General features: G+C 55.0%; 1 protein-coding gene across 1 annotated transcript; it reads left to right on the top strand.

The window, feature by feature from the left end:
- Window positions 1-418: 418 nt before the first annotated feature.
- Window positions 419-22,915, top strand: ITPRIP (inositol 1,4,5-trisphosphate receptor interacting protein). Its single transcript, XM_012661780.1, has 2 exons — window positions 419-558; window positions 21,083-22,915. Exon 2 carries the CDS (start codon window positions 21,096-21,098, stop codon window positions 22,752-22,754), a length of 1,659 nt encoding a protein of 552 aa, XP_012517234.1. The 5' UTR covers window positions 419-558; window positions 21,083-21,095; the 3' UTR covers window positions 22,755-22,915.
- The last annotated feature ends 160 nt before the right edge of the window (window positions 22,916-23,075 follow it).

Genomic DNA, 23,075 nt, shown 5'->3' with positions numbered 1-23,075 from the left:
GCCCCAGGAATTCTGCCGCTTGTAAAACGCGCGGCACAAAACGCTCGTAGACTTGCAGTGACTTAACCCCTTCGGTTCCGCAGCCTAGACCGACTTTTAAGGGCGTCCTCCCCGTAGCCCCGTCCACCATCCCCGGTTTATTCCAGTAGCTGGATCCCGTCTCTCCCAGTCACTCTCCAGTTATGCTGTGCCGCCTGGAGTTTCTAGGGAGGGTGGTCACTGGGCAGATCGCGGCGGACCCTGGGACCAACCCCACGACCCACACGGTCCTCCTTAAGGAACTTCCGAGGCCCGGAATGGAGGCGGGTGTTTTGTTCTAAGGAGGGAAAAGTTTCTGTGACATCCAGGAAATGAGCAACTCTTAAACCCTACAGAGCCCCGCAGAAGGAGGCCAGAAGGAGGGAGCCGGCCGGGGTGTCGCCGCCCGCGTCTCCCTAGCTGCCCGGTCGCGGACTCGCGGCAGCTGCCTGCAAGCAGCGGGGCCCGGGCCCCCGACCGCGCGCAAAGCCTGCGCTCGCGCGGTCCCCCCGCGGCGGGGAGCGGGGACCGAGGCCAAACGTAAGTCCTGGGCCAGCAGCCGATCGCCTCGTGCGCTGAAGAAAGGGCGCGATGGGGAACGGGGACTCGGCAGAGCCGAGCCAGAGATCGCCGGCGGCCTGGAGTGCGGCCGCAGGGGGTGCAGGGAGAGCGGGCGCCTGCGCGGCCCCCGGCGGGCTGACTTTGGAGACCCCCAAAGGCGCGTGCGGAGGCGGACGCATTGTCCTGCTGCGGCCCCTCCTCCAGCCCGGGATGCGCTGGAGTCTCCCCGCTCCCGTCTGGGCCGCGGAGCGGGTGGGCGCTTGGCTGTAGCCGGCGCGGCGGGCAGCCCCTTCTCCAGGCGCGCCGAGCCTCGGAGCCTCGGAGCCCGGAGCGGGAGCACGTTTTTGTCCCCGGTGTCCGAACGATCCGTTACTTTTCACCATCTGAGCAGAGTGCTACAGCAGAGGGAAAAGCCGGGTCTCCCTGCTCCTTAGCCTCCTCCCTTCTCGCTTTCCCTTCCCTCCTCTCCTGCAAGGAAGGAGTAGGAGTGAAGTTTGTTTTCGGTTTCTGCTAGTGGAGTTACGGGTTTGCTTCGGGCCTGATAAAGCCCCCCGCAGCTTCCTCTTTCGAGACTGCTCGAGGATGAGACTCCACGCTGTGCAGACTTTCTCTTGGGGCTGCAAATACTCTTTGCACCCGACTCCTAACCCTAACCTCATCTTCAACCCAGTCCCAGTGCCTCCGCCTTTCTGCCTGCCAGGTGACAGGACTCAGAAGCCCCAGGGCTGGATTCCCCATACGACAAACTCCTTTCCTTTAAAAATAAAAATGCTGCCGACCGGGAAGGGAAAATATTTTACTGAACCCGGCAGGGACCTCATTTTGCCTTTTGCTCCTCTGCCTGGTCAAAGTTAGAAGAGTGTGGGAAACTGGTAGTATCCTGGATTCTGGTCTTTGGGATCTAAATCGCCGTCGCCTTCTATTTTCTTGTTACTCTCTTGCAATTGACTCAGGGGCCTTTCCATTTTACAAACCAGGTGTACCTCAGAGAGGCTGCCAGCTAAATTAATCCGTGGTTGGTGGAGTTACAGGCCTAGGTTGGCGGAGAAAATGAGGTGGCAGACAAGCAGAATTGCTGTTATTCCCTCCTTATAAAAACCAAAGGGCTCTGTTTTTGAGTCCTCCCTCCCGCCCACATGTCTAAGTGGCTTTCATTGTTTGCTAATTCCCTGTGTGTTGCTGCTGCCCCGGGCCATTCTGCCCTCAGATTTTCCACTTGTGGGTAACCGTGAAGTGGTTATACTGACTCTGCCCTCCTGAGTGGATGGAAAGGCTTTTTGTTCAAGTGCCATCCTCCAGCCCGGTGACTTTCAAAGATGCAACTTTCAACCTCTGGCATTCAGGGGGCAAGGATCTGAACTTTTAATGTGATGTTATCATCCCAGAAGTTGTCAGGTCTCTGCTCCTGCAGCACCCATTAGGGAAACAAAGAAGAGAGTGTGTGGGTGAACTTTTTATCAGAGGGCAAGAAGGGGCAGGAACTTCTGGGAAGAGGCTTCTGGCAGAATTGCCCCATCTGAGCAGGTATTGTCTGGGAGGAACCTGATTCTGTGTTTTTCCCTTTTTGGACTCTCTGGGGTCAATAAAGAGAAAGAAGGTGGGTGGCTTCTATGTGATGAAAAGAGCGCACGATTTCCTCCGTGGGAACAGTGACCATGCACCCCACACATGGAGCCCGGCAAGAGTAGGGTTGGGCTGATGGAGGTCCCTAGCCCAGTTCTCAATGCTCCTTCTTGGGAGGGACGCCCACTGCCAAACTGACTGGCGTGGAGGGTCTGGAAAGTGCGTCTTGTGAGGGAGAAGGGTACACAGGCATGAGAAGCCTGGCGGGGGGGGGGACATGACTACGGTCTTCAGGTATCCCAGGCATTGTTGCTTGAGAGAAGGAGAATACTTGCTTGGTCTGACCTCAGAAACTCACTAATCAGAAGAGACAGTGAGGCAGGAGTCAGTTTAGTGCAAGAAGGAACTTTCCAACGACTAGAGCTCCTCAGCAAGTACTGTGCTACTACTAGTCACTGTCAGCAGAGACAGCTTGTTGTCAACAGGTACGAAGGAAAAGGTGCCTTCAGAGTCCAAGGCTCTGTGGTTCCATGGTTGGAGTTAAGAGTGCCTTGGTAGGGATGAGGTCGTACGGCAGCCTGTGGGGCTATAATCCGGAAATGTACTAAGGCAGGGGCAGGTGCCCCAAAGTGTGCTAGGGAGCTGAGAAGCAGGACTTTATTTGGCTGAGACTGGTCCATCCTGGGTCCCCCTGAATCCAGTCTCCCTGGGAAGGCAGGCAGAGCCATGAGGATCCTGACGGTTGATGTTAATAATATTAACCTCCAGGGCTGCTGCTGGCCTATTGAGTCCCTTGTGTGAATTAGAGTAAGCTGTTTCCTCTCAGCAAAAGTATGGCACTTGGTACCATTGAGGAATAAAGCCTCATCTGGGTGGACATAGTCATGACTCGTAGCAGGGCAAGCAGCGTATGAGCTAGATTCACACTCACCTCCCCAGCCAGGTGCCCTTGAACAGTGTACCACTTGTACAATACGATTCACAGCAACTTTTTTTTTTCAAAAGCACTCAGCTTGTATAAACTCCTTTAATCCTCACGGTAGCCCTGTGAGTTAAGTATTATTATCCCCATTTTACAGATGAGGAAACCGAGGCACAGGGAAGTTAAGTGTTCAGGAGCCTGGAAGCTGAGTCTAATCACTGAGCATTCACAGAGCAAGAAGCAAGTTAAGCTTAAAAAGTTAGTTTAGCTGGGGACCCTCATGGAAAAGAGGGAAGAGCAGTTGCCTTTTTCTTTCTTTGTCAAGGGAGAGATAGATACCTGCTCTCAGCCCAGACAGAGGAGGATGGAAGACTCATTTGGCAGGAAAAAGAGGAGGAAAGAAAGAGGCAAGCCCAGCCTTGATGGCTGACAGGGAGGCCTGGCCCAAGAATCGAATGACTTTCCTTAATCACTGGGCGGTGTGTAAGGTGGCAGATCCAGTTTGAGGCCTGGTGGGAGAGTGATGAGTAAGTGCCACCTGGGTGTGGTGCCGAGGGAAAAGGCCCCAACCTAGGCAGAAAGTGAGTGGAAGGAGGTGAGGAGTGTCCAAACGTGCTGCCCCGATTTTCCAAGCCCCTAATCCCCATCTGTGTCCTCTTCCTTCCTTGTTCAAGTCCTGTTCACCTGCAGATGCCCTTCCCACGCTCGTCCCAAAACACCATTTCACAGCTCCATGTATATATTCACTTGGTTTCCACACCGTACAGCTGAGCACTTAATTAGCTGGAACCGAGCATTTTACTACATACTGTCGATGGACGCTTGAAACAATATCGACTTCTCAGCAGTGAGGAACTCAAGATGTCTCCTGGGACGGGTTGGCTGGCGCCCAGCAGACTACCCACAGGTGGTGGATCATGTCACCTGTCCCAGGGGTTGGCTCTTAGCTGTGCCCACTCAGAAACCCTATATCCAAAATTTTCCAAGTGGTTTGGACTCAAGCTACTGAGTCACCCTGAGAAGGCTCCCAGGAGTGGGCACACAAGTCACAATGCTCATTTATTAATTTGCAAGGAGACTGTGGGAACATCACAGAGACTGTATGTTGTCTCTTCTCTTCATCCTCAACAAGCCGTATAGGAAACCAAAGGTCAGAAGGTGGCCTGTGTTTAGCAAAGCTGGAGTCAGAGCTAGGCAGGAGGGTAGGGGGCAGTGATGGCCAATCATGCAGGGCTCTGCCCACCTTTGGGATCCTCTCACCAATGGAGAGGTCCTGGCCAGGTAGGCCAGATACTCAGATCAGCCTGGCCACTGCCTCAGGGTAGTGTTTGCCTGGTAGGATTTCTCCCTTTCCTCTTCCACAATGTAGTGATTTTTCATTGTGTTTACTTATTTGTTTAGTGCTTTGCAAGCATTATCTCCCAGTGACATAGATTTGCATTTGCATAAGTTAAATAACTACTGCACAATCTCAGGGTTGTAGGGCCAGGCCACGGGGTAAATGCTGTATGCAAATCAAGACAATCAGTGACCTGAATGGATCAATAGGAAGCCAGAGCGAATGCACTCGAGTGGTCCCTGATCAGCACGGAGGCCCTGGGCAGCAGTAGGGCCAAGGCTGGCACCTAGCACAGCAGCCCTGTGTGAGCCTGGGGGTGAAGCAGTCCTAAGGCAGTGCCTGCTTTGGCTGCCTCAGGCCACCTGCCCTGCCCAGTGGCCTCTTTGGATTTAAAGGGCTCTCCCTGGTCTCTGTCCAGGCCACTCATGGCTCATCTTTGGTGAGCTGCATCTCCAGTGGCCCAGAGCCAAGGTGTGGCCACATGGGCTTTAGAGAAGGGCACACTTGGGTCGAGTCCTGGCTCCACCACTCATTAGTTGTGTGCTCTCAGTAGTTGGGCAAGCAAGCACCTTGACTCTTCGAAGGCTCAGTTTCATCATCAGTAAAGTGGGCATAACCCCACATAGAGCCGTTGGAGGGTTGAGCCAGATGAAGCCTAGAAAGCGCTGAGCACAGCGCCTGGCACAGCGGCAGTCTGGCCTGTAGGAGCTACTCAGGGCAGCAGAGGCCGATCGAGGGTCTACATTCTCTGCTGAATTGGGCCCCCAGGTTCCCTGTCAGCTCACTGCTCCCTCCTCTGAGGCCTGGACAAAGGGCAAGGCCGAAGGGACCCAGACTGTCCCGGACAGGGGGAGGGAGATCCTTGGTGCGCTTCCCATTGGTTCGTTCCGAGCTGAGGACAAAGCTGCTTGTCCTGACCTTTCGGCTGACTCCGGGAGAGGGAAAGGCAGGTCTGGGGCAGGACCTGTAACAGGCAACCAGAGAAGGAGGAAAGGTGAGGAGGTTTCGTGGGGGAAAGAGGGCCATTTGGGAGAGCACAGAGGCCTATAGGTGCCTCTTCGAGGTTTTGGGGCTTGTGGTGTTTGCCCAGAGAGAGCACATTCCCCCTCCATCCACGTGGCCCACCGCATGACATCAGTGGAATGGCAGCACCTTGCCGGTGACATCACGGTTGCCCAAGGCAACACCTCCACCTAAGGCAGGCATGGAGGAGAAAGATCAGCCTCAACTGTAAGACACATGTTGGAGGGAAGGGACAGAGAAGGCATCATATCCACAGGTGTGTGTCCCAGAGCCAGGAGAGAGGGTGGGCCTCGGCTGACAAGAGGAAAAGTGAAGGGCTGGATTCTGAGGTCTGGGCTGTGAGTCAGTTGGTGGTGGGTCCTTAGGCCTTGGGTCTGGCCCCAGGGCAAAGAGTCAAATGCTCACAGCTGCAGTCATCTTTAGTTCTCTGAGCGGGACTCCTGACAGGGGCTCCTGCAGCCTGGATCTGTGAGGAGAGTTAGAAGAAGGGCAGGCTGGAGAGTGATGGGGCCATCAGAAAAGTGGCTTTCCCTCCTTCACCCTCACCCCCAAAAGAAAGTGAGAAACGAAGATGCTCCTGTCCTTACTATGGGGCTTCCTCATCGACTGAGCAATCATCGCGCTCCTCTGACATGCACAGCGGTGCCAGGGGTTGGTTCAGTGCCCTGTGGAGCTGTGTGATTGAAAGCACACAGAGAGGAGGAAGGTCAGGAATCCACTGCCCCAAGAGGTAGGACGGGCCGCGTGTAGAAATCCACCTGACAGTTCACCTCCCTGTAGAATTCTCGATGGGTTAAACTAAACCTGTGGAATCCCTGCAGTTGGAGGTGTTTGAGATATACTTGATATTTGGGGAGTGGTGTTAGACAGGGCAGCCATAGGCATCGACCCTGTCCCACCTGGGGATGGCACCGTTTGCAAAGCCGAACTCACCTGGCAATTCTGATGCTTTTAATTTGGCGACCTGTGGCGTCAGCCACATCTTAGAAGGTGATGCTTCCTGCTCTCCTTAAGACAGAAATTCCTAAGCAAGGGCTGCCAAGTTCCAACACGAGGGATAAAAGACAGACGCAGGAAAGGGAGAACTCCTCACCCTGAATAAAGGTGAAAAACTAGATGACATGGTGGATCTCTCTCCATAGAGGTTTCGTAACAGGAATTGCCTTGTTTTTTCCTCTTGAAGGTATCTGATTAAAGTTTTTGCTTTGCGCGAATTCGGATGCATAACTTCAAATGCTTCCCTGATGTCCAGCATGTCAGGGGCTAAAGTAATTGCTCTAGTTTTTGTGTGAACCTAGCTTTTTCAGGGTTACATATGAAAATTAGAGTATCATTAGCAGAGAAGACTATTTGAAGGTTATTATTCTATTTAAAAATCTGGTCCCCAAATCAATTGTCATGACCTTTTCTTCATAAAAGTAAAATAGACTTTAAGAAAAAATAATGGCTTCATTAACTGAGCACCTACTGCGAGCAAAGCTGCCATCCTAGGAATTTGCATTCATTTGTTTCTGTTCCTCACAGAAGCCCTTCAAGGTGGGTGCTATCCCAGCTTTACAGGTGAAGGAACAGCCTCAGAGAGGTCAAGGCACTTGCTCCACACTAAAAACAACAGAGATGAGATTCAAATCTAGATCTGCTGTCTCCCAGAGCCTTAGACTCTTTCTGCCACCTCTGCGTGGACACCATGGCCCCGTGAACGTAAAGGTGGCATAAAGAATCCCACAGAGTTTATGTCCAAGGTGAGAAGACAGCAGGCAGACCACCAACTCCAGGCCTGAGCTGTCTGGTCCCCTCCTGCTGTGAGTCACTCTGTGATAGTAGCAGATGGGACTCAGTTTTCTTGTCTGTTTAATGGGCACAGTAACAACCAGTACCAGATAATATTCAGAGCACTTTGAGATCCTCAGATGGAAGTCCCTAGGAAAATTACAAAGCCCCCAATTATCAAATGACTCACTTCCAGGTGCATATCACAGTGGGACACTCATCGCCTGGGAGGAGGGGCTCAGCTTTGCGTCTGTTGTGGGCTGTCACTGCTTTCTCCCTCCCCTCTAGGTCATTTCCCTGAAGCTGATACAGGAGAGTCTCCTCCCAGCCTGTATCAAACTGAAAGGGAGGGTGTTGTCAGAATGTTGGCCCTGCCTGCTGGTGCACAACCATGTGCTCGTAACACACTGTTCTCATGGGAGCCTGTTTCAATAGCCTCTTAGCAGCAGTCAGGGGACCCGCCTGAAGTTCATGAAAGCGTCCTTTGTTTGCTGAGGCTTTGTTCCAGCGTCACTGAGAGGGCAGGGGATGCACATGTCTGGACTAGAGGGGAGGGGGACGGGGGATGCCTGGGTCCCACCCTGTGTGCTGCCCGAGTGCGTCCATGCCACTTCCTCCTCGATGCCTCATCCTAACACGTAGGCACCACCCGGTGCCAAAAGAGCCCTCCTCACTCCCTTTTCCTAATCAACTGCGGAGAAGACTTCCCCTTCCTTTTGGCTGAAAAGCCACCTCAGATGGCCCAGGTCACACTCAGAATCTCTTGGTGGAAAGAGCCTCATAATTTCAATAGGTCTAACTCCCCGCCTCATGCCCACAGTTCATCTCAGTTGTCTCCAGTCCTTCCCTAGACAGTGCAGGGAAGGAAAGCCCGTAGGTACCAGGTCACCGGGCAGCACAGCAGCATGGGAAGACCACAGGCTTGAGAGTCACCTCCTGGTTCTGTGATGCTGGGTGAGTGAGTGGCCTCACCTCTCCATGCCTCAGTTTCCTTGTCTATAAAGTGGATATAAGTGCCTGCCTCGGAGGTTTAATGTGAGAGTGATACTCGGAAAGCATTTTGCAGAGTGCTTAAGCCTCGATCCATGGGATGCAGTGTTTGCAATTTGCTAAAACTCCCCTGGTGAGCCAGGGCTGTGAGGTTTGTCCGGTTTTCTCCAGAAATGGAGAATTGCCGGTCACTCTGCCAAGAGTTACTTCTCTGCTCCTTCTCTTAGCTCCTCTGTATCGAACCCTGTAATCTTCTGTTTATCTTCCCTTTCTACAAGAAGGAGGTTGCCGGGGGTGAGGCAGATAAACATGTCAGGGTTCATTCTTGTGTCATTTTCTCGGTAAACCTAGGCAGTGAGTCGGCCTGCAGTTGGGTGAAGGCTGGTCGGGACCAAAAGGGGCTGCTCCAGGGCTGTGTCTGGGGGGATTTCGCTCGCCTTTCCCAGGGCACTTACACTGTTAGTGCTTTGCTCTCCTGGCTGCAGCCTGCCTCCCAGGAAGAAAGAATTTAGAAGTAACTTCATCCAGGGCTTCCCATGCCACTCCAGGAATTTCAGATCCCTGCTCCTGGGAGTAAAAGCTGTGAGGTTCTTTTCCCAGTCCTGACTCCATTCATTCATTCATTCTGCAGCATCCATGCAGAGTCTGCCCCCTCCTGATGCTGGGTGCTCAGAACCTGGTGCCAGAGCTGTGGGTGTCATTGTTGCCAGGCTGGGGGGAGGGAGGGAGGCAGCTGCTGAGCCTCCTGGGTACCAAACTTCCTCCTCTCCCTCTGTGCCAGCCCCTTGGGGCTTTAGAAGCCAAGGAGGTGGAGGAGACAACTCAATCATAATCCCCAGGCTTTTGGAGGAGCTGCAGGGGTGTTGATCATCCCCCTCTTCCCTGAGGAGTCCTTAAGATGCAACCAGGATGATTTAACAAACAAAGGGGAAACCTCACCTTAGCACCGATACCAATGCCAAGAGCAATGTCATTTATAAAGCACTGTCATAGGACTGTGTGCACAACCCCACTGATGTGCAGAATGCCATGAAGCGGGTTCTCTTGTCACAGCAAGTGGTAAATCCGGAGTTCAAACCTGGGCTGTCTTGATACCAGAGTTTGGCCCCTTAGCTACTGTACTCTAATCCTCTACAAACAGCTCTTCTTAGCTGATGAGCTTTGGACTGTTTCTTGCTGGGTGACCTTGGGAGTGAGAGTAAGTCCTTGTGAGCTTGACACTATCAGTGACAGCTTGCTGGGTCATGGGTTCATGCAGGAAGCAGGCATTATTTCGACACCTACTACATGCAAGGCTGCAGCAGAGCACATACATCACTCCTCATCTCTGCGTCCTGTGGCTGGAAAATGATGTGGTTGTAGGTTATTGTTGTCATTGTTTTGTTTTGTGTAATTCACAGGGAGCGTGACTCTTCATAATCATAGGTAATTCTGGGAGCAATTTTGCTAACTGTTCTACCCTTACGGTCTGGGGCCCTCTGCCTTCCAGAGAGGAGGGGAGCCGGTTTGCCCTGACTGGCTGGGATGGGAGGGCAGGCAGAGGCCCGGCTCTGTTGTTCAGCCCAGGTCCCAGCAGCAGAGCCTGAGCAAAGAAGAGCAAAGAAGCCGACCACAAGCTCTTAATGTTTTTTACAACTGGGTTGGCCTCCCTCTTGTCTTTGTGTCTCTTGCTGTTCCCCTTTATTGAGATGAAAGAGGTTTTTAGATCTTTGCAGGCTGAGTGTGTGTGTGTGTGTGTGTGTGTGTGTGTGTGCAGGCAGCCCAGAGGCTTCCCTTCCTCCCCACCCCTCCCCCTCTCCCCAGCCCAGCTGGGGCCCAGGCATTGTGTCAGGTACGCCTAAGCCGCAGGGGACCGGGGTGGAAGAACTGTCTGGGATTTCGCTGTGTGAGGGCTGCAATCCCAGGAAGCCGGGACCTGGGTAAGAGACGGTGGGGTGGGGAGGCTGGGGCTGGGGAACTGGCCCTTCTGTGGCCCAGGAAAAGTCGTAAGGGGCCCGTCCTCCCCTGTTCCCTGGGGGCAGGCTGGAACTGTGGCCGGGAGTGTTTCTGAGCTGGGCTCTCTTTGTTCCCATCTGGGGATCAAAAGGAAGGTGGCTGCAGGGTGCTGGCAGTTTGTTTAATTCCGTCCATCCCCTTCTGTGAAAAGGGAAAGTGGAGGGGGTGAGGAGTGGCCAAGGGAGGGCTTTGTTTCCTCTTTGTTTTCCTTTGTGTTTACTCTCCCGTTGGTTCCACCTCCCTGCCCATGTGTCTGCTGCTGTTCCGAGCCAGCTTCCACCGGTGCAGCCTCCCTCCCTGCCCCGACAAAGGAGGCAGGGGGTGTACAGAGCACAGGGTGGAGAGAGAGAAAGGGGACAAGTTCGGGGAGCCCTGGCATGTCCTGCCCCGAGGTGGGTATTCGTGTTCCCTTGGTACCAGCACCTGCGGTGAGAGGGGTCCACAGGCGTAGGGGACATTCTGAGGAACATCAGCCCAAGCCAGGCCAGGATAGGACAGTGGGAAATAGGGCTGCAGTGCTGTGAGTAACAAGCGCCCTGAGTTTTCAGGCGTGGAAATCTGAGGTGAGAGTCCTGGCCAAGCCAGGGAGGCCCTTGGGGGCAGACTCACTGTGGCAAACTCATCCTTCCTGTAGAAAACTCATCCTTGTTGCGAGGTCGCACTTGCGGAGGACTTCTTTGAAAGCGGGTGCCTCCAGTGTGTTGTGTGAGCTGCGGGTCCCAGGATGGCGTGTGTCCTTGGCACAGCAGAGCAGGTCTGTGCCGGGCGCTTTGGGGAGTGTAAGGACAAACAAGACGCCACCCTTGCCCCGAGGAGCTTACAGCTGGTGAAAACGTAAACGGGTACAGCAGGGAGACAGTGGGGTCTGAAGCCTTGGTCTGTTGTGTGACCTTGAGCAGATCCATCCCCTACTCAGCAGCTTGAGCTCCTGCCTGGGAGATGGGCTGATGCCCTCCCACCTCGCCCCCAGCCTGCTAAGTCAGATGCGATACAGATAGAGGCACCAGAGGCACCAGAACAAGCCTTTGCTGGGTGCCTGCCGTGTGCTGGGCATATCCGTGGAGCCACCTGGCTTACACAGGACGCTGGCTTGCACTCAGAGCGGCCTGATGAGTACGTCTGTCTCCCTTCCTTTGTTCTTCTGTCCCTTTTAAGAAGAAGGATTTGTCTCTGGAGTTGGGGGGCAGGGACCCGGAAAGCTCCTTGGAAGTGGATTCTGAGATGGACCTGCTATGCGAACAGCTGGGTGGGGCTTGGGCCAGTGAGAAGGGAGGCATGGATGGTTCGAGGAATGGTGGGGAAGCACGGAGGTGTTCCGGGACAGTCTGTGATCTGAAGTGGCTGGGCCAGGCAGGGAGGGAACTGGAGGGTTCCCTGAGGCTGGCTGGGGCCAGGCCCTGAACATCAGACTTAAAGCTCTGACCTGTGTCACATGGAAACAGGAGAAGGGGGACCTCCAGGGCAGGGGCTACCTGGGAGGGGCAGGTGTTAGAGCTCAAAAGGTCTACACTAGCCGGGATGTGAGGAGAGCCCTGCCTCACATGGAATCCCAGGCTGTGGTGCGGAGCAGGGCTGGGTCAGAGATGGCAGCAAGACAGAAGGTCCCCAGCAGCAAGGGAAAGTCGGTGGCGAGGAGCCGGCTGGAAGAGGGGGGTGCGTCAGGCTTCGAGACTTCGACTGCGCTAGTCTCCTGGGACTGCTGTAACAAACTGCCAGAAACTAGGGGGCTTAAAACAGACATTTATGCTCTCACAGTGCCAGAGGCCAGAAATGAAGGTGTGGCAGGGCCCCACTCCCTCCGGGTGCCCTCGGGGAGCCTCCTCCCGGCCTGTTGCAGCTTCTGCTGGCCCCAGACGACCCTGGGCTCTGGCAGCGTCCTCCCACCCCTGCCTCTGCGTCCCTTCACCTCTCCTCTGTCTGTCTTCCCCCTTTCTGTCTCTTCATAAGGACACATGTCATTGGATTTAGGGCCCACCCGGGTAATCCAGGATGATCTCGTCTCAAGATCCTTAATTTAATCACGTCTGCAAAGACCCTTTTCCCAAATAAGGTCACATTCTTAAGGGCTGGGCATTGGCACAGGGACACATCTTTCTGCCATTCAACCCACACAGTGACTGTTGGACTCAAGGTGCCCTGGAGGGGATGGATGAGAGAAAAGGGGATGTGGCCCAGCGCTCAGGGTCACAGGGGACCCTCCCTTGTCTCTGTGACTGTTGTACTCCTTGTCGGCCTTTCTCACTCCCCTTCCCACAACCCAGCTGCAAACACCGGGCCTCTGTCTGTCTGTCCCAAGACACTGATTTCTGTGATATCCTGTGGGGTCAGGCCTTTGCTGTGGTTAGTCTGGCAGGGCAGCTGGATGGAGGGACACCCGTCCTTCCTGGAAGATTGATGGCTTCCTTGCCTTCTCCACCTGCTCACCCGGACGTGCATCAGCCGATGGGGGTGTGGGAACAGGAAGGAGGTGGCTCGCCCACCCAGAGTCGGCAGAGTCCAGGCCGCTGTCCTTCCTGTGCCTTGGCTGGCCACCCTCCTGACCCAGTCTAGAGGATGGGGTTGGCATCCTGGTGACTTTTTGGAAACTCCTCCCTCTTCCGAGAATGGGTCCTGAGGAAACTTAATACTTTGAACGGGTGTGACCGGGCAGCTCCTGAGTCCAGCCGGGGTGTCCCCATGCAGACAGCAGAGGCTCATCTTAGCAAAAGGGTCAGCTCCAGCCCAGTGGACACTTTGTGACTGCCTCATGGGTAGGCCCACCTCAAGCAAGCACATGGGCCGGGGGGGCTCCTATCTGTTCCCTCTCTCTCCTGTCCTGCTCCCCCACCCTCACCAGGGTCTAGTATTGATCTCTGAGTCCTCCTGAGCCCAGGGTCCTGCTCAGTCAGTCTGGGCTCTCCCCTGGTTAGGGGAGGGCAGTGGGGTCTCCTTGGGATCAAGACCTTGCTCTGTAATGCCAAGTGCTCCTTCATGCATAACCATTAAGCCCCTTTGCTAAGGTGAGCCTCTGCTGTCTGCCTGTGGACACCCTGGCTAGACTTAGGAGGCGCCCGGTCATACCACCCAAAGCATTAAGTTTCCTCAAGACCTCACTCTTAGAAGAGGGGGAGGTTTCCAATGAGTCACCAGGATGCCAATCCCAACAGGGTCTCTTTCTCTTTTCCTCTAGTCCTTGCAGAGGCCGTGGGGCAGGAAGCAAACCTGCTCTGTCATTTACATAAAGCCCGGGCAAGGCCTGGCCGGGGTCAGCCCTCATACGTGCTAGGTAGGATTATTCTTCCGAGCGTGGCTGCTGGGGCCGACCAGGAGGCACTGGACTAGATCAGGCCTGGGTTTGGGGAGAAAGGTCGAGCCAGAGGGTGGTTCAGGGAGTCCTGACACAGAGGAAATGGTAGGTTTGCTGGGTAGTTGCTGAGGGGGTAGAAGTGAGGGGTCCTGAGGAACGCATCATGGCCAGTGGGGGAGGGGCTGCAGACGGGGCCAAGGGCTCTGGGTGGCCCACATATTTTATTTGGCTCACATGGTTTTTAAAGAATTTTTGAAATAGCAGCCAACATTTCAAAATTGGAAGATTTTTATAAAATCCAAATTACTGGCTTCTCTTGGGGGAAAAAGAAAAGATCTTGCCATTCTGGACGCACAAAATGTGATGTGGTGGCTCTCCCCTTCAGATGACACATGTGCCATCCGGTGACCAGCGTCCTCGCCATTCAGTCCTCCCTACAGCCTGGTGCACTCTCCCTAGGGGCTGTCCCCCAGGCACTTGGTCACCACCCTGTCCTCAGGAGGGGTGGCTGGAAGAGATGAGGGGAAGGGGCCCGGGAGCAGCAGAGTGACAGGTCCGAGGAAGGTGGGCCTGGCCAGCAGAAGGTCCTACCCACGGGGAGGGGGAAAGGGACTGGGCAGGCAGGGGGGCTGCAAGGGCGCTGAGAAGAGGAAGTGGAAGCTCTGGGAGCCCAGAACCACGCCCTCCCTACCTACTTTCTCGATGGTTTGTGTTGGTCTTCTTCCTTCCTCTTTCCTCACTTCCTTTCCTTGCCTGCCTCTTCCCCTCCTATCAGGGCCCAGCCCCCACCCCCAGTGCTGCTCAGACCCCCACAGATCCCCTCCCTGTCCCCATTTGGGGTGTGGATAAAGAGAGACCTGAGCCAGAAGTGCCCTGGTGGCAGCTCTGTGGCCTTGCCCTGGAGGCCTTTCTCTTCTCCCACTGTCCTGGAAGGGTAGCAGCCAAGCGGGTTGAGCAGTGATGCGCTCAGAGCTGCTGTCACAGAGCCATTTGTGCCATGTCCTAACTCTGCCCTGAGTCAGGCAAAGAGGAAGGAGTTGGTGGAGATATGTCACTCTCGCAGCTGTCTCTGCCACCACCATCCTCCCACTGACATGATGGGAGCCTGCGCCTGGTGCCCTGGGCACTGTGGGGGGGACTTTTAGCTTCTTGACCATGCTGGAACTGTAGGTAGGAAGGCAGGGGCTGGTGGGTGACACAGTAAAGAGCAGGAAGGTGGCCTGACCTGCAGGAGTTCAGAGAAGGGTGATTGGCCTGCTCCCAGGGGCAGGCTCCGGAGGAGGGGCCCTGAGCCAGCCTGGTACAGTGGGTGGCATTGGACTTGGCAGGGAAGCTGGTCTGACTCCACTTTGGAGCGTGGGCCCTGCTGGAGAGAAGCATGGACCCGAGGATGAGACGGGTAGGCTGGGCTGTGAGAGGGGAGCTTCCCCAGGGCTCAGACTACCCGCCCGTGGGCTCCAGACTCAGGGTCAGACTCGTGCTCTTCATTCCACCTATCCTTCCTTGCAGTCCTGGACTTCCAGGGCTGGGAAGCTTGAGGGACAGCTAACTGGATGCTTTTGGTGGTTACCACTGACAGTGGTGCCAGGGATGTGCCCCTGGGCAGGGGGCAGACTCAGCTGAGCTGCTGCTCACACACAGTGATGCACTGCAGACCAAGGGATCTTAGTAGCCTCCCTGAACATCAGTCTCTTCATCCCTAAGATAGGGATAGTGCAACTACCTGATGTTCTGCAAATTAAATGACAGCACATACAGAGTCCTTAGTATCCTGCCTGGCAGGGAGTAATTGCTTCCTAAGTGGCTGTTAATGAAAACATCTTCCTTTTCACTGTCCCTCTGCTGTTCTGTGCAGGAATCCCTGCCAGATGCTCCCTGGGATGACGTCCAGCCTGCCTCAAGCACACCCACCCCACCCTCTGGGTCAAGCATGTTTCCTCATTGGGCCTCAGTCTCCTCATCTGTAAAATGGGGCTGAGATTACAACTGTAAATCCTGGCTTTCTTAAATCCATGGCTTTCTTTCCCCCCAAACAACTGGGTACCTCATTACCTGGGACTGCAAAACTCCAGCACAAGGCCAGGATACATTAGGGGGTCAGCCCAAACTTATGACAGTTTGAGTCTCCCTTGGCTCCTTCTTTCTTGGAGGGCCCAGAAGTTAGACAGTGGGAAAGGGATCCAAGTAACCCCAGGCCTGAGCTAAAAGTGCCTCCGCTGCGTCAGCCACCTCCTTTCTTCCATTTCATAAAGGAAACCCATCAGCTGCTCCTTTTGGCTCTGAAGATGACGCCAGGGCGAGGGCTGCTTTTGCTGTTGTAATTAGCAGAGCTAATTGCATCTGACAGGCTCCAGGGTCTGGGCTGCTGTGACATTGCAGGGGCCCCACCCTCCTCCTACCCAGAAGCCTGGCTTGGGAAGGGGTGGTTCTCAGGCCTAAGCCTGCATCAGAACCTCCTGGAGGGCTTGTTAAGACACAGACGCTGGGCCCCACGCCTGGAATTTCTGATCAGCAGGTCTAAGGTTGCACCTGAAAATGTGCATTTCTAGCACGCTCCCAGGTGGTGCTGTGGCTGGTAAACACGTTGAGAACCACTGTCCCAGAGGGCACACGGCTGCTGAGAAATGGGTCCTGGGCACCCCTGCAGCTGAGGCCACAGCCATCCAACCCTGGGTGGGAATAGGTGGGCGGTGGGGCAGAGGGGTGTGATGAACAGGTTATGGGACTGGACTCAGGCTCCAACTGTTCCTGGTTTGTTGTAGGGATTCTGTCTGGAAGGAGGGGAGGGGGTGAATACGGAGCCGAGGGGGTACACACCAACATCTCCCCAGCAGGTGGGGACAGGGGAGGTCTCCAGACAGGGAAAGGCCCCCAGAGAACAGGAATAAAACTCTCCCCCCACCTCTGCATTTTTTGTAGCCTATAGCTCATGTGCCTTTTATGCCCCACATCTCGTTGTGTCTTGGGACTGCATTAGTGGCTGTCTACTTTCCTGCATGGACTGTATGTTTTTACTACCATGGATCATGCCATACACATCACCGTGGGCCCTGAAGCATCCAGCATGTTCCACGAGCTCAGTAGGTGCTCTGTAAATGTAGCACGGTGGAAAAACTTGGGCTGACAGAATGGGCTTGAATCTCGGCCCAGCTATGACTTTTCTAGTCTTGTGGCTAGAAAATTACATAGTGTCTTGGGCTTTGGGTAACCCATCTGCGAAACAGGGATCACACTCACCTCTTAGCAAGTTACAGTGGTCACTGTGCAGAGCCCAGCACATCCTGGTGAGGGCCCGAGGAATGGAAGCTATGGCTATCAGACAACTCTTGGCGGTGTTCGCTGGATCAGGCTGCGGTGGGGAGTGGGCTAGGCTCTGGGGACCCAGGAGTGAAGACCCCCGTGAAGGAAGGGAGCCATCTCAGATTTTCACCCAGGGTCTTGGGCTTCCGGCTGCCTCAGAGTACGGGTCTGAGTAAACCACTGGTCCTGGCAGCCACCTGCAGCCCTCTCCCCAGGCCCACCCAGAGGCCACCGTCTTCCCTCAGCCCCTGCTGCCCCGTGACCCTGGCCCTTTGCCAGGCTAAGTTTAGCTGTGAGCTGCATGGGCCGCCTCTCTCTGTGGGCAAGGGCGGGGGTGGAGAGGAACTCAGCAGGCTTCCCGCCGGCTTCCTGGCCAGCAGTCAGACAAAAACCCGCCAAGTGGCCCAGGTTTATTCTAAAAGCCAAACCCATCAGCTGATGTCTCAGACTGCAGGTGTGAGAGAGCCTGGTAGAGATGAGAGTGTTGGGCCAAGGTGGATATGCACATCCTGAAGTCAGGGGAAAGGAGCTCCTTGTTTGTGAGTGCGCAGGTACGTGCACCGGGTGCGTGGGAGGCTCCCAGCCACCTGTCCCGTCTCCAAATGTCAGAACACCTGATTCCTTCCCTTTGTTCTTCTGAGCCCCAGGGTCCCCAGGGCAGTGTTCCCCATGGTTTGGGAAGAGGAAGTGGCAAAGGCTTCAAACTCAGCCCCATGTAGTGGACGCTGAGCAGCCACAGCCCCCATTCTCCACCCCACCCAGGCCCTCCCTGCCCATCCCTTAGGGTGCTACAGACACAGCCTGTGCAGAGTTGAACAAGGAGCAAAATGACAGCTGGGATCTGATCCCAGGGAAGTGGAGGAGATGGCTTAAGTGAGGAAGTGAGTCAGAGGGAACTCCCGACCTGCAGGAGGATCCCAGGCTCTGAAGCCTTCTCCCCACTTGCTGGGGGCCAGGGTGGGTGGAGGGATGTGCCAAGGAACAGCAATAACAGCGGAGCATTTTGTGCTTTCAAAGCACTTTTGAGCGTGTGTTCCTCCACGCCCCTGGGACTTGGGCAGGGCTGGTGTGCTTGGCAGGTGAGAAAGCAGAGGCCTGTGGGTGCTGAGGGGTAAGGAGCTCACCCCACACCAGGCACTGTGCTAAACACCCAATGTGTTACCTCACTTAACCTTCTCAGTATTCCTAAGAAGGATGGAGTGTTATTAACTCTTCACAGGCAAAGCATGGGCGCCCTAGAGAAGCGAAGGGAACCACCCAGGATCACTCAGCAAGGGAAGGAATCAAGGTTCAAATGCAGGTCAGCTGTGTTCACGGCCTGGCCTCCTCCTGTTTTGTTGCCCTCTTTTTCCCTGGTGTTCCTACTGGGTCTTTTTTTTTTTTTTTCCTACTGGGTCTTGTTTGTAACCCTGCAGTTGTCAGTGTTACTGTGGGCTGCCTGCATCCTGCCAGGGCTCCTTGTGGGGGCATCCATGTGGCCCACTCCATCCTGGATGCCTGCAGGCAAGGTCATCTGTGTATTCCCAGCCCATCACAGCTACCCCTTTGTGAGAAAACTTGCTCAGGAACAAGCATTTTGCTCAGTGCTTTGCCTACATTATCTTGTTCAAGCTTTACTACAGGAAGTTTTATTATTCTCATTTTACAGGTGAAGAAACTGAGGTTCTGACAAATCGGAGTGATTTGTCCAAGGTCACCTTCAGTAGGTGCACATGCTGGGTGCACCCGGTCTGTCTCCTCTAGAGTCTCTCCTCTTAAGCCCTTGCAACAGGTCTCTCCAGTTGGTTTAGAGTCCTGAACCACGTGCCCCAGGGCCAGGAGGCTTCTGTAGCCCTTCCTCCTCTGAGAGGCATGAAGTGTATGCAGGTAGTGCTGGGGAAGGTGTGGGGTGGAGACCAGGAGGGCTTCCCAGTCATGGGACTTGGCAATGGCACCACTCCCCAGTCGGTGGCGTCCTTCCCTGAGATGACATGGAAACTGACTCCCTCCTGCCGGGGCTATTACCGTGACTGGTCAAGGCCTGCTGTGCCCAAAGGTGGCTGCCTATGATACAGGGGCCCCGAAGGACCTCAAAAGCCCCAAATTATTCCACTGTTATCACTGCACACCTTTATCTTAAATCTCTCACGCACATTAATCAGCCAGCCTTACAGTCATCCCTTGGACCACCCTGGCAACACTTTCCGTCAAGTTCCTCTGATGCAGAAACCAGGGCTGACCTGTTTCTGCAGTCATCCAGCAAGCTGCTCCTGGGCTTGGGGGAGAAAGCTGGCTTGCTACCCCTTATACTTTTTTCCACCCCACCCACCTTCCAGTGTGACTTCCTCCACTCTCTCTTGTCCCCCTTTTCCTCCTCAAGGGGAAACCTATAAGTGCTGCAGAGTTCACCTCTGAGGCCTGAACTTGCCTCCTCCACGCAGGACCTCCCTCCCACCAACACTTTTGGCTCCTGCCGACATATCCAGCTGTGCAGGGGTGGGGCTGTCTGAGTCACATGTGAGCGGCAAGCTTTGCCCACGTGTGGCTGGCAAACAACTCAGGCCATCTATATCCCACCCCTTACCAGGGACAACCTGAAGTATCCTCACCTGGTGACAAATGCCTGCTCCTAAACACCACTAAAACAAGAATTTCACTGTGCAAATTCAAGGTCAGGGGCTCAAATCCCAAGGGGATAGAGCTCGGTCCTACCCAGAAGCTCCTACCAGTGGTGTTGGCATGCACAACAGGGTAATGGGGGTGGGGTGGGAGAAACACTTGATGTCCTCTTTGTTGTCCAACAACAATCTTAGGACCTCAGTTGATTTGCATTTGGCCATTTGGTCTCGTCACAGAGGTCCCAGGCAGGAAGGGAGCTGGCAAGTGTGGAAATAACAGATTGTTCATTCCCAAGGTTGCTGCTGAGGAGAGGAGAGTGTGTAAGTAAGGCTTCTGCTGTGAGGCAACACTTCTCAGACTTGAATGTGGATGGTATTAAAATACAGATTCTGCATTTCTAGCAAGCTCCCAGGAGATCCTGCAGCTACTGGTCTGCTGATCACAATTTGAAATTGCAAAGATTCTAAGGATTAGCCCTTCCCCAAAAGTCACTCAAGGCTTAAAAATCCATTTATCCTGGGGGAATGGAGTGCCCCCTTTCACAATTAAGAAGTCAGATTTAAAGTTCAGATGCCTCTGAGAAGAAACCAGTGACTCAGTTGCTCTCTGGTTGTTGCCAAGATTGTCCTGGGAAAGACTGAAGGCCAGGGGATCTGAGTCTGGATTTGGGGTGAGGTCTTCCAGATCAGAAGTTTACAATGGAGGAATATTGGGGCTCAAAACTACTTCAGGAAATTACTATTCAATGAATATGTGCTATGCACTGCTTACCAGGCCAGGCCGTTTGCACAGATCATCACATCTATCATTACCATGACCCTGTGGGATACTATTGTTTTCCTCTTGTACAGTAAAGAAATCTGGCTCAGAGAGGTCTGTTAACATGCCCAAAGTCACACAGCTGTTCAGTGTCAGGGCTGGCTTTGGAACCTAGCTCTCTCTGTCTCTCTCTCTCTCTCTCTCTTAACCACTAGGCTTTACTGTATTGCAGGAAGATGCCACTCACTGGGAGTAAAAGGGGATGTTTTATTTAGGACTATTTTGGTTTCAGGTGGTGGCAAAACAACTGCAACTGACTTAAAGAAAAAAGACTTCTTTATTGACTTGTATGACTAAAAAGCTCAAGACACTAATGGCTTCGAGCACAGCTGAATGGGGGCAGGGGTCTGCTTTTCTCTTTGTTGGTGTCTTAGGCAGGCTCTCCTTTCTGAGAGACCCCTGTAGGTGTAATCCTGTTCCCTCCGCAACCCTAGCAACAGGAGGATGGATCTTTGGTCCGCATGCATCCTAACATCTGTCTCCCATTGGCCCGAACTGGGTCACATGCTCATCCCAGAACCAATCACTGTTGCTGTAGCTGAGGTGAGGGGTAGAAAAGTCTGCCTTGGACGCGCCCACACCTGGATCCTGGAGGTGGATTTGTCCCCGCCTCAGCCATAAGGAGTGGCGGGAGAAAAGGGTTGTCTCCCAAGGGACAGTGGGGCGCCGCTACTAGTAAGGGGAATGTCTGGGCAGAACGAGATCGCGCCGCAGGTGTAGGCCTTTGGGGTTCTTTCTCCCAAGCAGCGCCTGCGGAGATCTCAGGGAGGGCAGCGGTGGCCTGGGCGGGAGAACCGAGACACTCGCCAGCCCTGGGGGGCAGAGGGCGCTGCGAGGGCCCAGGGAAGAAGGGGCCTTGAGGGAAGCTTGGCTTGACTGTCGGTCTCTCTGTTCCCAGGAAAGCTCCGGCCATGGCCATGGGGCTCTTCCGGGTGTGCCTGGTGGTGGTGACCGCCATCATCAACCACCCGCTGCTGTTCCCGCGGGAGAACGCCACGGTCCCCGAGAACGAGGAGGAGATCCTCCGCAAGATGCAGGCGCACCAGGAGAAGCTGCAGCTGGAGCAGCTGCGCCTGGAGGAGGAGGTGGCGCGGCTGGCGGCCGAGAAGGAGGCCCTGGAGCGGGTGGCGGAGGAGGGCAAGCAGCAGAATGAGACCCGCGCGGCCTGGGACCTCTGGAGCACCCTCTGCATGATCCTCTTTCTGATGATCGAGGTGTGGCGGCAGGACCACCAGGACGGGCCCTCGCCCGAGTGCCTGGGCGGTGATGAGGATGAGCTGCCTGCGCTGGGGGGCACCCCCCTGAGAGGCCTCACCCTGCCCGACAAGGCCGCCCTCAGCCACTTCTATGAACGCTGCATCCGGGGGGCCACGGCAGACGCTGCCCGCACCCGGGAATTCGTGGAAGGCTTCGTGGACGACTTGCTGGAAGCCCTGAGGAGCCTCTGCAATCGGGACACAGACATGGAGGTGGAGGATTTCATTGGCGTGGATAGCATGTATGAGAACTGGCAGGCGGACAGGCCGTTGGTGTGTCACCTCTTTGTGCCCTTCACGCCCCCAGAGCCCTACCGCTTCCACTCGGAGCTCTGGTGCTCCAGCCGCTCTGTGCCTCTGGATCGCCAGGGCTATGGCCAGATTAAGGTGGTCCGGGCCGACAGGGATGCCCTGGGCTGTATCTGCGGCAAGACCAAGCTGGGGGAAGACATGCTGTGTCTCCTCCACGGCAAGAACAACCTGGTGCAGCCCAGTGGCGAGATGGAAGACCTGCTGTGTGCCAGAGATTCCCCCTACCTGGACACGATGGAAGTCATGAAGTGGTTCCAGACAGCCCTCACCAGAGCCTGGCACCGCATCGCCCGCAAGTATGAGTTCGACCTGGCCTTTCGTCAGCTGGACAGCCCAGGGTCCCTCAAGATCAAGTTCCGTTCAGGGAAGTTCATGCCCTTCAACCTGATTCCTGCGATACAGTGTGACGACTCAGACCTGTACTTTGTCTCCCACCTTCCCAGGGAGCCCTCCTGGGGGACCTCGGCCTCCAGCACTGACTGGCTTCTGTCCTTTGCAGTCTATGAGCGACACTTCCTCCGAACAACCTTAAAGGCACTGCCCGAGGGTGCCTGCCACCTCAGCTGCTTGCAGATCGCCTCTTTCTTGCTCTCCAAGCAGAGCCGCCTGACCGGCCCCAGCGGACTCAGTACCTACCACGTGAAGACGGCCCTGCTACACCTCCTGCTCCTCCGGAGGGCCACCGACTGGAAGGCCGGGCAGCTCAGTGCTCGTCTGCACGAGCTGCTCTGCTTCCTGGAGAAGAGCCTGCTCGAGAAGAAGCTCCATCACTTCTTCATCGGCAACCGCAAGGTGCCCGAGGCCATGGGACTCCCTGAGGCCGTGCGCAGGGCTGAGCCTCTCAACCTCTTCCGGCCCTTTGTCCTGCAACGAAATCTCTACCGTAAGACAGTGGATTCCTTCTATGAGATGCTCAAGAATGCCCCAGCACTCATCAGCGAGTATTCCCTTCATGTCCCTGCAGACCATACCAGCCTGCCCCAAAAAGCTGTTGCCTTGTAGAGCACGTGGGACCCAGGATGCCAGGATGAGGGCAACCCCCACGTTCAGACCCCGGGGCATCTGCAAGCCCTGTTCTGGGAACAAGGCAGGCTTTGGTGGGAGCCACGGCTCAGCCTGCCAGGAAGCCAGGCCCTACAATGAGGAGAAAACGATACAACTGGAAGCTGGTTTGCTTTCACGCCATTGGGGCATGTTGGTAAAGCTCTTGTTTGGGTTTGGGGACTGATCCTTTACAGCTTAATTCTGCATCGCCACAAATGGCCAAGATGATGAAAGAACACTGTGGACCCTGAATTAGCAACAATGCAGTCACTGGTTTCG

Source organism: Propithecus coquereli, unplaced genomic scaffold (genome assembly GCF_000956105.1).
Source record: "Propithecus coquereli isolate 6110/MARCELLA unplaced genomic scaffold, Pcoq_1.0 Scaffold73, whole genome shotgun sequence".
Classification (NCBI taxonomy): Eukaryota; Metazoa; Chordata; class Mammalia; order Primates; family Indriidae; genus Propithecus; species Propithecus coquereli.
Note: the sequence above shows the minus strand (reverse complement) of the source record. Positions and strands in the feature narration are given on the sequence as shown.

Excerpts from the sequence above, each read along its gene's own strand:
- ITPRIP (XM_012661780.1), top strand. The coding sequence starts at position 21,096 with ATGGCCATGGGGCTCTTCCGGGTGTGCCTGGTGGTGGTGACCGCCATC.